This window comes from Solanum stenotomum, chromosome 6 (assembly GCF_019186545.1).
Source record: "Solanum stenotomum isolate F172 chromosome 6, ASM1918654v1, whole genome shotgun sequence".
Classification (NCBI taxonomy): Eukaryota; Viridiplantae; Streptophyta; class Magnoliopsida; order Solanales; family Solanaceae; genus Solanum; species Solanum stenotomum.
The window spans coordinates 34,217,994-34,234,430 of NC_064287.1; the positions used below are offsets into that span (position 1 = coordinate 34,217,994).

Consider the following 16,437-nt stretch of genomic DNA (forward strand, 5'->3'; position numbering starts at 1 on the left):
ACAACTAGGGAATTCCACAAGAACTCACACATGGAGGTGAGCCACTAGATTCCAACATCACAACACCAAAAATCGACATGAGAGCTCCAAACCAGGTGCGTGCAGGAATTATGGATCCTAACATGCCATCAAGCAAGGGAACCACAACAATCTGATCAGTTAACTAGGAGTCAGCAAGGAGGAACCATCGATAACAGGAGATACTTTATTATCAAATTATGAATTCAGGAAAATGCTCTTACAGTGAGCATAGAAAGAAAAGAAGCTCGTCCAGCATCAGAGGTGAGCAATCCAATTGCTTGCATAAGGTAGCCTAATGTCACGTCCCGCCACTTCGCAGTAGAATTTTGCGTCCGGATAGGGGCGGAAGGGTCTAGAGTTGTGGAGAGGTTTCCGGAAGACTCTAGAACCCTTTAGATTATTCAAGAAGGCTAGAGAATTCCATAGAATTCTCTAGAATAACTTGGAAAGCTTTGGAAGGTCCTAGAGTATGTAGAGAATTCTAGAAAGGGACTAGATATTTTCCAAGAAATGTTTGGAAAATCCTAGAAAGTGTGGAATTCTCTAGAGAGAGGACCAAAGTGTAAATAAGTTTAGGGACTTCTCATGTAAATATTAATTGCACTTTAGTCCTTGGAGAGTAGTATAAATAGAGGTGCCCCTCATTTGCAAAGGCACCAAGCAAGTTGTAAGCAATCTTCCAAAGCTAATACAAAAGCCTTCTTCCAAATTCTCTCTCTTTGTTCTTTCCAAAACTTTCCTTAAGCATTCTCTTAGCAATCCAAGTCCTAAAGGCTTCCTTGAGTTTACAAGACTCTTGAAAGATTAGTGAGTAAACCGTCAAGGGCCACACGGAAACTTAGCCATCACTCTAAGTCCGTGACACTAAGCTTACCCAAAAACCCAACTCCATCCCTGTATTACGGGTCCGAGAATCATTCGCTCGGAGTACAAAAGGGACAAAGGGAATTGCTGCAGAAGCAAATCGTACAACATTGAAGATGCCAGGATCAACAACTCCTTCAATTTCTTTGACTACAGAAATATTACTAGCTGCAGTGTGGACAAACAAGTCAGCAACCATGAAAATGTCATTCCAAAAGGTGAAGACAGTATGCTACAACTTAGCATACAATATGCTACAACTTAGCATACAATATGCTACAACTTAGCAACGTCAGCAATATGTCCTCACCTTCTAAGATATCACTAGCATCTGAAGCTTAGAGAAGGAAGTATGTTTTGGCCTTATGGACATTCTGCAAGATCAGTAATGTTTTGGCCTTGCTGCCATTCTGCAAGACTAGTAATCTAATATAACCAATATCTGATGCATGTCCACTATTGCCTTGATAAAGTCCCCAACTTAACTAAAACTGAGGTTGAACATGTAAATCTCACCAGAGGTTACTAACAACAACATACCCCATGAAATCCCACTAAGTGGGGTCTGGGGAGGGTAGAATGTACATAGACCTTACCACTACCTTGTGGAGGTAGATAGGCTATTTCCGAAAGACCCTATACTCACCAGAGGTTGTTGAAATTCTATATGAAAGATCGAATAAGATTGATTATCAGATCTAACTGTTTCTCACATAAATTTTTAACTAAAATGGTTTTTCGGGAGATAGAGAACCATACAAAACTATATTAGCTATATTTAAATTTCAAATTATATACCTAAGAGCTAAGACAAGATGAAATTCGTTTTATTTTCTTAATTTCATGAAAGGAACAACTCACTATTGGTGATAAAGGCTTCTTGATTTGTAATCAAGAATATAGGTCAAAAAAGAATCATCCTCAACTTCCATTTCATTTCTTTCTACAATTGCATCGTCTATCACCTTCCTTATTCTAGGTTTTTTGGTACTGCCTTCTTTTGTGGACTCCTAGGAATTCCGTATAGAGGGGAGGACATTCTTCAAGTTGAACTAACTCTAAGGGTTACTGGAAACCTCTTTGCCTTCGACTGAGTACATGTTTTTGAAGTGGGCAAAACCTCTGCCTTAAGGAAAAGTGTATAACCCATAGCTACAGACAAAAGAGAGAGGCTAGGTGTCAATCAATAGAAAGAAAAGGAAATGGATCCACTTCATTTCATTGTCCTACTTTGTCGCCTATACAAAGCAATGAGAACGGACAGAAATGATTTTTTTCCATTTTTCTCCAGTCTGAGATCAATGATTTTGGTTTAATGTGATCTCGTCACTTTCAACAATCAAAGAATCTATGAAAACTCATTTTACAGCAAACTATATCTCTAGATCTCTATTCGAGAACTTCTTTAAACACTTATAAGTTCCTATCATTGACTACGATCTTTTGGAAATGTTTGTTCAGGTGAAAATGTGGAAGGGATGAGGAAAAACCTATGTTGCTCGGACTCGGGTGCGGGTATCTGAGATAGGTGCGAATACGAGAGTCGAATTTGGCAAAATCTAAATTTTAAGATTCAGGGGTACAAATCTGTGTATGGATACGAGTATGGAGATTCGGCTAAACATTCAACATTACAAAAATAGAGTTATAAAGATACTCTATAATTTGAGAGATATTTTGTAAAATTCAATTTTTCATTCTTTCATGTCCATAAAGTGATACATAAAAGAAACAGTAGGACCAAATGTTAAAATAGAAACAATAGGCCCATTACAGGTAAAATGTCACTAGAAGTGGTTAGGCCCAAATGTTAAAATAATTTTAGTTGAAACATGGAGGCCCATAAAGGGTAAACAAGACCTTTCGAAAAAATCTCTATAAAACCCAAGTTTTATATTCTCTATCTAATCATACTGCCGCTACCTCTACAAACTATACCAAAACCTCAACCCTAGCTCATTCCTACTCCCTCTCTTCTAGAATACTGTCGAAGTCCATCCATTTAAGGTCACCGAGGTTTTTGCATTCTAAATCTTTTCCCAAAATTTATTCCGGACTCTTGTCAAAGTATCCGGATGGCGTTGACCGAATCTGACACGCACCGCACCCGCATCAGAGTCACGTCGAGACGGGTTCGGCAGCAAAAAATGAAGAGTCCGTGCAGCATAGAGAAAAACTGTAAGGATGGATTGCAAAAATGTAAAGTAATTCCTTACACTTCCATGTTGTTAAAAAGTGAATCTTAGGCCTAACTCAACCTCAAAAGCTAGCTCATGAGGGGAGGATTGCCCAAAATCACATAAAGAGACCACTCATCCCTTTTTCATCCGATGTAGGAATCTCCAACACCCCACCTCAAGCCAGGGCTGGACATTTAGAGTGAGGACAATTTAATATAGAGGCTCAACATTGGTAAACAGGAATTGAGATGGGTCATGTTTTGATACCATGTTAAGAAATGGATTTTGGACCTAGCTCAACCTCAAAAGTGAGATCATGAGGAAAGGATTACCCAAGACCATATAAGAAGACCACCCATTCCTTTTTCAGCCAATGTGGGACTCTTCATCACATAAAAGTATTTAAAGACCTTACAGATTAGACAGGAAGTATAACATAAATCTCTTTTTTACTTCTCTTCCACCAAAACTAGCTCCCTTTTCCCTTCTCTCTTTATGTCACAAGCTAGAAAAAGGTATGAGGTTTTTATTTTTAATTTATTTATGAGCCATAAGGCAATGGCAAGTAGGTAAGCTAATTGCCCAAGACTCATGTGATACCAAGCCATCACATAGCCAATTCGAATTTCACTAGCGCAGCTAATACTTGCTACTTATAGTAGTCCCACACGTAAAAAAGTGGATACATGGTGTGCATTTAATGTTATTCTTTTAACAAGAGATTATGGTTCAACTTACCTATAATAAAAAAGAGTTAAGGTTCAATTTACCGATTAGAAAAAGAGTTAAGATTCAATTTACCAATAAAAAAGAGTCAAGTTCAATAAAATGAATTAATTCTAATTTGTAAATATAGATGATCTACAACGAAGTTTACTCAATGAAATGAAAAATTATCCATCAATTGTATTGCAGGGTCCAAATCCCTCTTTGCAGATGATATATGATGGAAGTTCATTCTTCTTTGTATCTCCCATCTTTCTTTAGTCAATTTTATGGTATAATAGGGCTACTATTGGAACTAGGGGTGTGCAAAAACCGATTTAACCAATAAACCGAACTGAAAAAAACACTATTGGTTTACTGATATTGGGTTATTGGGCTAACGGTTTTTAAACGGTTTTGCAAAATTTTTTATTGGGTTATTGGTTCGGTTACCGGTTTTATAATTTTTGTTAATGGTTAAACCGATAACCCAATAAGACTATACTAAATTTACAAGTCTTATTGTTAATGGTAAAACGATTGTTACTTTCACACTTTTTGTTAATGGTTAAACGATTATTACTTTCACACTTTTTCCTTTGAATGTGTCTAGTGTCTAAACTTGCAAGAAAAATGATTGTTACTTTTATGATTATTACTTTCATGCCAAATGTTGGAAAAATCATATGGTATTTTCTTATTGGTTAAACCGAAACCGAACCATTAAGTACCATAAACCGATTAACCAAAAACCGATAAGAAATATGTTATTGGTTTGGTTATCGGTTTGAAGTATTTACAAACCGAAAACCGATAAACCGAACCAATAACACCTAAAACCGAACCGAACCGACCGATGCACACCCCTAATTGGAACCGAAAGGGTTATCCTAAATTGAATTGCTTGGAGAAAGAGATGAAAAAACGAATGTTGAAGATGAACTCTAAATCTCAAAGTCTCAACTAGCAAACATTTGTCTCAATAGTCAATCAGCCACATGGGTTAATCCAGGCCTTCCACATTCAATAATTGGAAACAAGTGGCAGTCACTTAAGGACTCCAACATTTATAGAAGCAATTGGATGTAGATGTAGAGAAGCAAATGCAATATATATAGTAATGTAGTATAATACTTTTAAAAATAATGTCAATATTATTAAACCAATAATTTAAGTAAACAATGATGGTCTAATGGACCCTTGTATTTGTATGAGTTTGTATTATGAACCCTCTTACTCTGTACCTTATCAACTGGACCCTTAAATTTATTAAAACACAATATTTGAAACCCCTCTAACCATTGACCAAACTTACGTGGTATAAATATTGCTAAGTTGGAAAATGTGTGAATACACTCGCTTCCAAGCGCATAAATACACTATATTATATTTAAAAACATTATTTTTTAATTAAAAAAAAAACTTATTTCTTCACTAACCCTCTCCCACCCCACCCCGCCCCAATTTCTCTTCTTCTCCAGCACTCTTCCCACACCTGACCCTAACTTTCTTCTCTTCTTCTTCACCAAAATCACCCACCACACCCATTCTCTTTTTTTTCTTCGAAATCACCCTCCTTACACTCTCTTTTTCTTCTTCTTCTTCTTCAATCCACTCTCCTCTTTGCAACAAATCAAACCCCACCCCTAATTTCTTTTTCAGACCCCATTTTTCTAATTTCTTAGTGTTTTATTTTAAAAGTTGAAACCATTGTTTGTGTTAGTTGGATTCAAAAATGAGGTATGATATGGATTAACGTAAAGGGTGATGGTGGGCATTGAAAAAGTTGAAAACTCCATAGATAAGCTTGAGAAAGCTTGAAGAACAACAAATGGGTCTTATGAATTTGTGAAATTAATTCAAATTTGTGATTGGGGATCGTTGAATTTGTGTTAGTGAACTTGTAGTTGAAATTTCAAACAACAACAACAACATACCCAGTGAAATCCCACTAATAGTTGAAATTTCAAGTCAAATTAAAAAGAATTTCATCTATTTGACATGAATTTGGTGCTCAGATTGTCAGCATATATATGAAGTTTGAAGAACATGGCTATTATAAAATTTCTAGAATTTTAAAAAGTTAAATATTTGATTTTTTTATTTTCTTAATATTTAATTTCTTATGTGTCATTGAAAATGACATGAAATTACACAGGTAAGAGGTTGGATTACATACAAGTGATTTGATGAGAAAAAGGTTTAAAATATTGTGTCTTAATGAGTTTAAGGGTTTAGTTGACAAAGTGTTGAGTAGGAGGGTTTAGAATACAAACACATACAAGTATAAGGATTCATCAGACCATTTCGCCTAAATAAATAATAAAAAATAAGTTTGTAAATTCTCAACAAAAAAAAGTATAAGTTTTTATGAATAATGGATGTAAACTTTCTTATGATTACTAATTGTTTACATACTGAAAGTTGTGAAATCATCATCCCAAAACATTCATATTTATTTATCATATAAAGATTAGATATAGATAAGGAGATGTGGCAGTTCTGTATGGCCTCCAATACATTTATCTTTTTTCTTCGTTTTTGACTTTTTCTCCTTTTAAAATCAATTGTGATGTGTAGTGATAAAAAGTCACTCTTAAAATTTCATTTAAATATACTTCTCCTTCCCCTATAATTCATTGTGTGAGAAATATAGGAAAAGAGAATTATTGAATTGTTGTTGTGTCTACATTATTACATTTGAGACTCTATTTATGGACACTAGAATACAATCCTTTACCAAGTAGGATACTAATTACAATTCCTATTTCTATTTATATTTCTATTCCTATTCTAAATAGAATTGTATAAACATATTCCTATTCTAATAAGATTGTATAAACCTATTCATATTCTAATAGGATTGTATAAACCTATTCATGTTCTAACACTCCCCCTCAAGCTAGTACATACAATTCATGTACCTAGCTTGTTACAAATGTAATTAATACGAGGACCGATGAGGGGCTTTGTGAGATATCTGCAAGTTGATCAATTGACTTCACAAAATCGACAGTCAATCTCAATGTGCTTGTCTTCTCATTAAATACTGAATTTGATGCATAATGTTAGTCAATCTCAATGTGCTTAATCTTCTCATTAAATACTAAATTTGATGCATAATGCCGATAAAATACACAGTGATAAAATTACAGTGTTGAACTTCCCAAACCAAACTTGCAAAGACTGTTTCAGATCATAGAGCAACTCACATAATCCACATACAAGGCTACTAAACTCCCCTTGAGCAACAATGTGCTCAAAATCTAGTATAAAGTATATGGATCATGTTGGAATCAATAGATGAGTCGATATTAAACAAGAAAGTCACCAAAAACTTGGTTGGAACATGCTCATACGCCGGAGTATTAGATTTGATGGCTGAAAGTGGTCATAATCTAAGAAATAAAATTATATGGGTAGGGTCGTAATGATAGTACGACCCAACTAGAAAATAGAAATTATATAGGAAAGGTCGAATTGATGGCACGACCCTATTGAAAAAGAGAAATAATATAGGTAGGGTCGGAATGATGGCACGATCCTACTGAAAAAGAGAAATTATATGGGTAGGGTCGAAATGATAGCACAACCCTACGCAAATCAAATTTGAGAAATCACCAAAAAGACACGGTGCTATGTAACTCAGATATGAGAAAGTAGTTCAGAAAAATCCACGATAGGACACAAATTAAATATGAAAAGTAGTCTGGAGAGATGCACGGTGCTACGCAAATCAAATATACAAAAAAAGGTAGTCAGCGAAAGGATGGCACGGTGCTACACAAATTAAATATGAAAAAGTAGTCACCGAAAAGATGGCACGGTGCTACACAAATTAGATATGAGAAAGTAGTCACCGAAAAGATTGCACGGTGCCACATAAATTAAATATGAAAAAGCAGTCACCAGAAAGATGGCACGATGCTACACAAATACCGACGAATATGGGGTTGACACAAAACAGCCCTAGAAAGTCACCAGAAATTGACGCACAGTGACCTGTCTGACTGAGTTGTCTTCCCTTGAATATGTTCATATATTATTGATCCTACTTTTGTTAACATAATCATTGGCCAGACGGGTAGCATATCGTAATTGCCATCCGCTAGCAGCGGAAGCTCTTTGTTCTCTACCAAGATCGTAGAGGCTCTGATACCATGTGAGAAATATAGGATAAGAATATTATTGAATTGTTGTTGTCTACATTATTACATTGAGACCCTATTTATAGACACTAGAATACAATCTTTTACCAAGTAGGATACTATTTACTATTCTTATTTCAATTTGTATTCATATTCCTATTCTAAAGAGGATTGTATAAACATATTTCTATTCTAATAGAATTGTATAAATCTATTCATGTTCTAACACATTGCTTAGTTATTGTTGTATTGCTTGAGTTACTACTTCTAATACAATATAAATACATACAAATATAAATATAAATATAAAATATAAAAGATATACTAAATTGAGTGTTTTAAGTTGGAGTATTTTAGTAATTTAACATTCAAAAAAGGGGGGTGTTCCAATTCCACTGAACTTTTAACTCACTCGACGGTTGCAAATCACACTTGAATTTATTAAGAAAAGAACAGAAAAACGGGATTGAGTGTTTTAAGTTGGAGTATTTTAGTAATTTAACATTCAAAAAAGGGGTTGTTCCAATTCCACTGAACTTTTAACTCACTCGACGGTTGCAAATCACACTTGAATTTATTAAGAAAAGAACAGAAAAAGGGGAAAAATCGTAGGTTAAAATGTGTGGGAATCCTTCCATTCTTAGTCAACAAAAAATAGATCTAATACCTCCCCCACCCATTTTCTTTTTCCTTTCTTCATTCAACCTTTTCATTAATGGCACCCTCTTTTGGAAAAAAAACTCATTTGTCGCGTCAAGGGGCCATCATCGATTCTACTTATCCTTACTTTCTTCACGCATCCAACTCACATGGAATAGTACTTCCAACTCACATGGAATAGTACTTGTCAAGTGTATCTTTGGTGGAGAAGGTTATCAAGGCTGGTGTTGGGCTACGAAAAGCAATCATTAAACCTAATGCTAGCTCCTCTTAGCTTAAAACATGGAGTATATGCCATGATATGGTGATCTACTCACTTTTTGTGCTCTCCCTCGAAAAATATCATTGAAAGTGTACTCTACTCCAAGAGGGATCCATAGAGGGTTTTGGGCAATAATCACAGTGCATGGAACTTCAGTGACCTCTACCCTTAATGGTTGACTCATCCAGTTTCTAATGGGTATAAATGAAACTTATTTACAGTAAGGAGCAATTTTCTTATGATCTCTCCCTTCTACTCAGACTTTTACAGTTATATCACCAATATCTCACAATCAATCCCATTCACCTTCTACTCCATACAATTAATCTCTTTCACCCCCTTTGTTTCGTATATCACCTATACCTCAACTTGAATTGTGAAAGTCACATGCGGAACATAAGCAATGAGTTTGACCCTTCCTTGAGTCATTCCAGTCAGAAAAGTCTTAATACCTTAAAAGGAAATAATCTTATTTACTCACATATTTACGCTGATTACAGGTCACTAATCTAGCAGATGGAGGAGGCATCTGTGCAACACATACGGAGGGAGGCTAACTCAGTGGCGGACCTATTAGCAGATTACAGAAGGACAACAAAGGATCCAAATATGACTATAAATCAGCTCTACGTTTTTAATTCATTTCCTTCCTTTATATTAAAAACTCTCGAAAGAGATGCTACTGGAACTACATCGCTTACATCAGTTCCTTTTTGTAATGTATAAACCTTATTATTAAATAAATAAAATCCCTTCGTTCTTAAGCAAGAAAAAAAAAACTACAATTCTACTGCTACATTTTGTAGCTTTGAAGTTCTTCTGTCTTTTCTTTCTAACATGTCTTCATATCAAAGCCACATGGGTTAATCCAAACCATCCATTCCGCAAATCGAAACAAGGTGGCAGTCACTTAAGGACTCATATATTCTAGAAGCAATTGGATGTAGAGAAGGAAATGTAGTGTATATATTTTTGTTCTCTAAATTTGTTACAAGGTTAATTAAGCATACACAAATTAAGAATGGGCATGTGGTGTCAATTGTAAATAGTTTTCTATTTATCTTATTTATTTCAGTTGTATAAATAGAATGCACTATAATGTTACCTTTCTCAAAAAAAAATAGAATACACTATATGGAAATTCAATGAAGAAGGAAATTTTCTAAATTTATAGTGTTACTTCCTATTCGTCTTTTTACCAAAAGAATGAATAAGGAAAATCCTTATGGCTTAGCCCAACCTAGAGTATAAATGATGCGAGTTTTCTAATTTTGCATGACTACAAGGAGGCATGCATAAAATGGAAAAAGTAGAACATTCTGATGGAAAATCCTTCATGAATTGGAAGTGTGTGTAATAATTTCCATATCCAATATGTTTGTGCCATTTATAGATCAAAATGCATATTTGAGGGTCCATCGGATATATAACATTAAGTTACTAGTTAAGTTCATGACCCATTTTTTTTTTCTTTTTGAAATTGGTAACTTTGAAGTTCATGACCCACTTGTTTGAACATGTTTTGATTATTTCAGACATTTACATATATGGCAAGGAAACTAAAACTAAGAGTTGAGTAAACACCCCTCCCAACAACTGGTATAGGTATTCCAATCCCTAAACAAAGAAACTAAACTTTAAGTCAGAACTTCCACCACCTAAAGGTTGAATATTCTCCCTTGCCTTAAACATCACATACAAGTTCACATCTAGAATGGAGCAAGAGCACATAATGCTACCACACATGTGTCTAACCACATATACATCAATATAAAATTGCCTCCCAGCATGCCACATCCATAAGATTCCCTCAAACTTTAGGTCCAGCTATAGCACAATCCAGCATCACCCTATAACAGTAGAAACACCAACAACAGCAGAAGTCGTAGTAGCTATTTCACTTCAGTAGCTATCCCTTGAGATTGTAGTTCTCTATCCATTGGAGACACTATTTCAACTTTAAGACTTTACTAAATGGTTGACAGAATTATATACTTATACAATTTCACAACTTTTAAGAAGTCAAATTGCATTAAACTAATTGATCTTTTTAAATGTTTTTATTTATTCAACCAAATTTTCAATAGTATTGTTTTTAAATCTTTCAACCAAATTTTCAATAGTACTACAATAGCCTGGTCAAAAAGCATTGGTGAAATGAAAGGAGTAACTATTAACAGTACAAAGCACAAACAGCAGCATCAATAAGTAGAGTAGTAGCTGCTTTGATTCAGAAAAACACTGAATATGAAGGTAGAATTTATGAGACGTACCATAAATCATAGCAGTAACATTGAGCAAAATGATGCTCCTCATCTTCGTTGATGCAAACAGTATCATAGGTCGTCTTCCTGACAACGATTTCAGACTAAAATTCCTATTCTTCTTCTTATGCCCCTCATTTTTACCAACAATAGCTGGTTTTATAGATTGCCGAACACCATTAGAACTCGTTGGAGTGCAATGGCAAGAAAACGAAGACGAAGAGTTTTTTATATGAAGACGTCGGTTGACGGAGTAAAATGGGGAAAGGTCTACAGAACTGAGTGGAGAAAAAGATGAGTGTTTTATACTACAGTCGATCGCCGTCGTACAAGGCAACACTGTCGCCATTGCTGGCTGAGCTCCGGCTACTTCGCCGGTCACGCTCTTTGGCCACCGGATCCGGCTTATTCTCACGGTCTGAAAAGACATAAACGCCCTTACTTCATGCTACGTGTTGGGTTGTGATTGCAGCTATTTTGTTTGGTGATTCTAGATATTCAGCCAGACAAGAATAGTAGTTGAGTAAATTAAAAATGTCACAAAATAAAGGAGATATATAGGGTGTGTTCATGTGTTGAGTTCGGTATGGCTATGCCATTTTTGTTTAAATATCTTTAGAAAAATAAATAGATTTGTTATTTACAGTATATTTATTTTGTGTTCCATAAATAACTAAAAAAATATTGTATATATACATAATATGCTATAAGAGCCGGAGTTGGGAAAGTTTGGATGTCGTGTGGCGGAGATAAGTGTGATTGGGTAAAAATAAAGTGTGTTGGATGGTGAAGAATACAATATCACTGGTGAAGGAGGAAGCGATTTTTTTCCAAAATTTCGGGGAAAATCAAAAGAAATTATTTTCGTAAGCCAAGAAAGTCGCCTAAGGAAAGTAGAAATCTATGCAAATTTATTTATTTTTATTTGAAAATCATTTTTCTTGTTTTTAAGAAATTTATTTTCTTAAACAAAATTTTAATTTATTATACATGAAAAAATTTAAAAATATTTGTGAAAAATATTTTCTTTCATGTATCAAAGGAACTTGAAGCTTATTGGGCTTGCATAATCCAATAGTTTTGGGGCAGGTGGTTAATTTTGAACAACAAAAATTAATAAGACTAATGGTGGACCAAATAAAAAACAATTGTGAATATTCATTCACCAAAGACATAATGAGATTGATGTTTTTTTTTTGTTTTATGGTTTCATTTTTAATGTGAATGAAAGAGATGTGTAAGTAAAAACAATTGTGCTAAAACAAAAGTGCGATGCATGTTTTTCATTTCTTCAAAAGAACGTAGATTTTATAAAAGAATTATATTATTATTATTATTATTATTATTACCTAAAAAATGTGAATAAGCAAGCAGCACTCTGTCAACATGTTTTTAAAGGAATTATATTATTATTAATATCTAAGAAATGTTAATAAGCAAGCAGCACTCCAACATGATTGCTTGCTTATTCACATTTCAAATAAAATTGGGTCCACTCCTATATAATTGCAATTGTATTGCTCATTCATATTTTTTGTAAAATAGCGTAACACATGGATTTTTAAGAAGGAGAAACTAAGCATATGATCCATAAAAACAAACTAATTACGTACGTATACCCTTTATATTTCTGTCTCCTAACTAATTACAATAAATACCCTATTTTCTTATAGCTTTAGTTATGTAGCTCATTTTTTATTCTTTTGTTTTTTATTTCTCAACTTTTCTTTTTTCTTTTTATGTTTCTTTGTTTATTTAAATTTTTAAAATTATTTTATTCTTTATTTCTTTTTACATCATAATCTGATTTATATTCAATATTTATATCCCCCGCTCATTTTAAATATTAGTAAGAAATTATTATTAGTTGAATGAAGAGTACTACGCATAATGAAGACGTGCTCTACATTTTGAACCTCCACTTAGTGAAACAGTAACTTTTACTCCAAAGTCGTAGTGGTCTCAGACTTGAACTATGACTGCTTAAGGGAAATAAAATATCACTGTTCACACAAAATAATCAAGGTGTTGACATGAGCTTTAAAAGACAACACGTCACAGTCTTGTGTTATCCCCATTTCATGAGTGCTTTTGAGAATAAGCTCAATTCTCATAGGAAGCAACCTACTTCCACACTCACATAGGTGATATCTGTCGAGAGTGCTCTTGTATGTTTAACACTCCAGGGCTACATATTTTCATTAAGAATTTTTTGTAAACTCAACCTTCACAAATTACTACAGGAAATAATACACTCATATCATAGGGAGGAAATAAAAAGATAGTGCATTTTTTCACAATAAGTCATCATATGATTCGGTTTTTCCATTGAATCTGGTTATATTATCTCTAGTCCCCAAGTTGGGTTTCCTCATATATGACTGAAGGATTTGTAGGCCTCAATCCTATCCCCCTCAATGTGCTCCAAATCTTTTCTCTTGTTAAGGCCTTAGTAAGAGAATCTGCAAGATTATCACACGATTTGACATAATCAACATTAATGGTACCACTTGTCAAATATGATCTTACATTATTGTGTCTGGATTTACCGTTGTAATAACAATTTGGAACTCTACCAATTGCAGTAGTGCTATCACAATAAATTAAAATAGCAGGAATTGGTTTTTCAAATTAAGGTATTTGAAATAACAAATCTCTTACCCAATTTGTTTCTTCACTCACTGAAGCTAAAACAATTTGTTTAGCCTCCATGGTAGAGTTAGAAATTATAGTTCATTTTTTTGATCTCCAACAAATAGCACCACCACCCAAAGTAAAGATATAACCAGTGGTAGAACATGAATCACCTGATAAGGTGTTTCAATCTGCATCAGAAAAGCCTTCAAGTACAACGGTATATTTTTTATATAACAAACCACATTTTTTTGTTCCAATTAAATATTTCATAACTCTTGTTATAGCATGTCAATGTTAATTACCGTACTTGCTTGTAAACCTGCTAAGTACTCCTACTGCATAAGCAATATCAGGCCTAGTGCAATCAGTCACATATCTCAAACTTCCAATTAAGCTAGCTAGTCCTTTTGATTTATTACATCATTTTCACTTTCAACCGAAAATAAGTGAACACTTGAATCAAAAGGAGTTACAATATGCTTGCAATCAAGAAAGTTATATTTTTTTAAAAAATTTCTCAACATAATGTGACTGGTCAAGGAAAATTCCGTCACATGTTCTTGTTATTTTTATTCAAAGAATAAAATCTACCTCACCAAGATATTTCATATCGAAATGGCTTCTAATATTCATGTTAGAGCCAAATGTCAATAGATCATCAACATATAGGCAAATAATAACATGTGAATAATTCCAAGACTTATGATATATGCACTTATCACACTCATTTGTTTAAAATCATTTTCAATCATGCAGGAATCAAACTTTTCATGTCATTGCTTTGGTGCCTATTTCAAGCCATATAGAGATTTAGTAAATTTAGACACTTTACTCTCTTGGTCTGATTCAACAAAATACTCTGATTGATCCATATAAATTTTCTCATTTAGGTCCCCATTTAAAAAAGCAGTTTTACATCTATTTAATGAATTAGCAAATCAAAAATTGCAGTCATACCAATTAAAAGTCTTATGGATATAATTCTTGTTACCGGATAAAAAGTATGAAAAATTCTAGGTCTTCTAGTTACTTAAAAACTTTTTCAATTAGTCTAGCCTTATATTTATCAATAGATCCATCCGATTTTAATTTTTTTTCGTAAGACCCATTTGCAATCAATTATTTTACAATCTGGTGGTAAATCAACTAACTTCCAAATTTTATTAGAAATTAGTGATCCCATTTCATCTTTTACGGCCTCTTTCAAAAAAATAGAATCATGTGAAGATAAAGCTTCTCTCAAAGTGAAAGGGTCATCTCCAACATTAAACACATAAAAATCAGGACCAAAATATGTTTCTACTCTAGCTCTTTTACTTCTTCTTTAACTCAAAATCATCAACTTCTTTATTTTTAAAAGTAGAAGTAGAAATTCTAGGTTGTGACAAAATATTTTGTTCAATCCTTTGACCCCCTCTATTTTTAGAATCAAAAGGGAATTTATTCTCATGAAAAATAGCATCACCCGATTTTTTTAATATTACCTTCAAGATTAAAAAATCTATAGGTTGTACTATTTGAAGCATAATAAAAAAAAGCACAAGTAGTAACTTTCTTACCCAATGATAACGCTCAAATCACCCTCCAAAACCAATTAAAAGAGTGAACGATCGTAGTCAGTAAAAACCCAATGAAGAGTCGGGGTCGAATTCGATGAGGAATGGTATATCGTAGAGAATTCTTTATCGAGAGATTTGGACTTCAAATTAGCTCATTTGACATAGTAAGAACAATTGGGTGGATAGTACCACCAACTTAATATAAAACTTTTATTATCAAATTATCATAATTAAAATAAAATTCGAATGAAATCAAGAGTTAACAAGAAATCTAGTGGTGCGTGGATTGGATATCAATGTCACATAGGATTTTGCTGCTCTATAGTGATGTACATACATGAATAGGCTAAATCATCTTCAATAACGTTAATCATCTTTTGATCTCAAAGCATCTACGCCCAGAATCTTCTTTCGGTCTCATCTAAATGTCAATCCTAATCAACTCAATATCTTACTCTATCCTCTCTTTCAAGAATAAGGCAAATAGATCCGACCCATAACCTTTCTTTCAAGCAAGGCATAGACATCAAACCTAAATTCCTAATATTGAACTAATTACCCACTCCGATTAATATCTTTCGAGCATAAATCAGAGATCGAAAGTAGGAATTAAGTTTGCAACCTTAACCCTTAAGTTAACCTCATGGTAATTAGACCAAATCCATGCACGAATAGCAAGAAAACAAAGCATAGCACAATACCGACTACATTAAATCAACAATCAACTCCATTAGAGCACCCCTAGATCTTGGAGTTTTAGCTACCCATCACAAAAAGTAAAGAAAATATACCTTCCATGAGAGCAACAATTGGTAACTTGAAATCAAGCGATTAAGCACTTTGGATTTAACTTCAATTTATCAAATTCAAGCTTCAAATTATAAAACTCCCAAAAAAATTAGAAAAAGTATTCTTTCAAAAGTAAAGTGTTCTAAAACTCTAACTCACAACGTTCTCCCTTGAACTCAGTAGTCAAACTCTTTAAAAATTGTATCCTTTGGGTTATTAATACTTTTCCAAAATTTGGCCCAAAATCCACTTCGTAACCAACTCGGTGACATTAGTCGGGCTCACCAAACTTGCTCGACGAATCACCCTTCGCTCCTCAGCTCGCTTTGTGATGCTCTAGGCTTCAGG

General features: G+C 33.9%; 1 protein-coding gene across 1 annotated transcript in view; it reads right to left on the bottom strand.

The window, feature by feature from the left end:
* The window catches only part of LOC125867105 (uncharacterized), a 28,013-nt gene extending 16,392 nt beyond the window's left edge, over positions 1-11,621 (bottom strand). The window contains exons 1-4 of the mRNA XM_049547530.1: positions 11,114-11,621; positions 891-1,053; positions 243-318; positions 29-151 (exon numbers count right to left, since the gene is read on the bottom strand). Coding sequence (XP_049403487.1) covers positions 29-151; positions 243-318; positions 891-1,053; positions 11,114-11,534 — 783 coding nt within the window. The 5' untranslated portion in view covers positions 11,535-11,621. The remainder of the gene's footprint in view (positions 1-28; positions 152-242; positions 319-890; positions 1,054-11,113) is intronic.
* Positions 11,622-16,437: the final 4,816 nt, after the last annotated feature.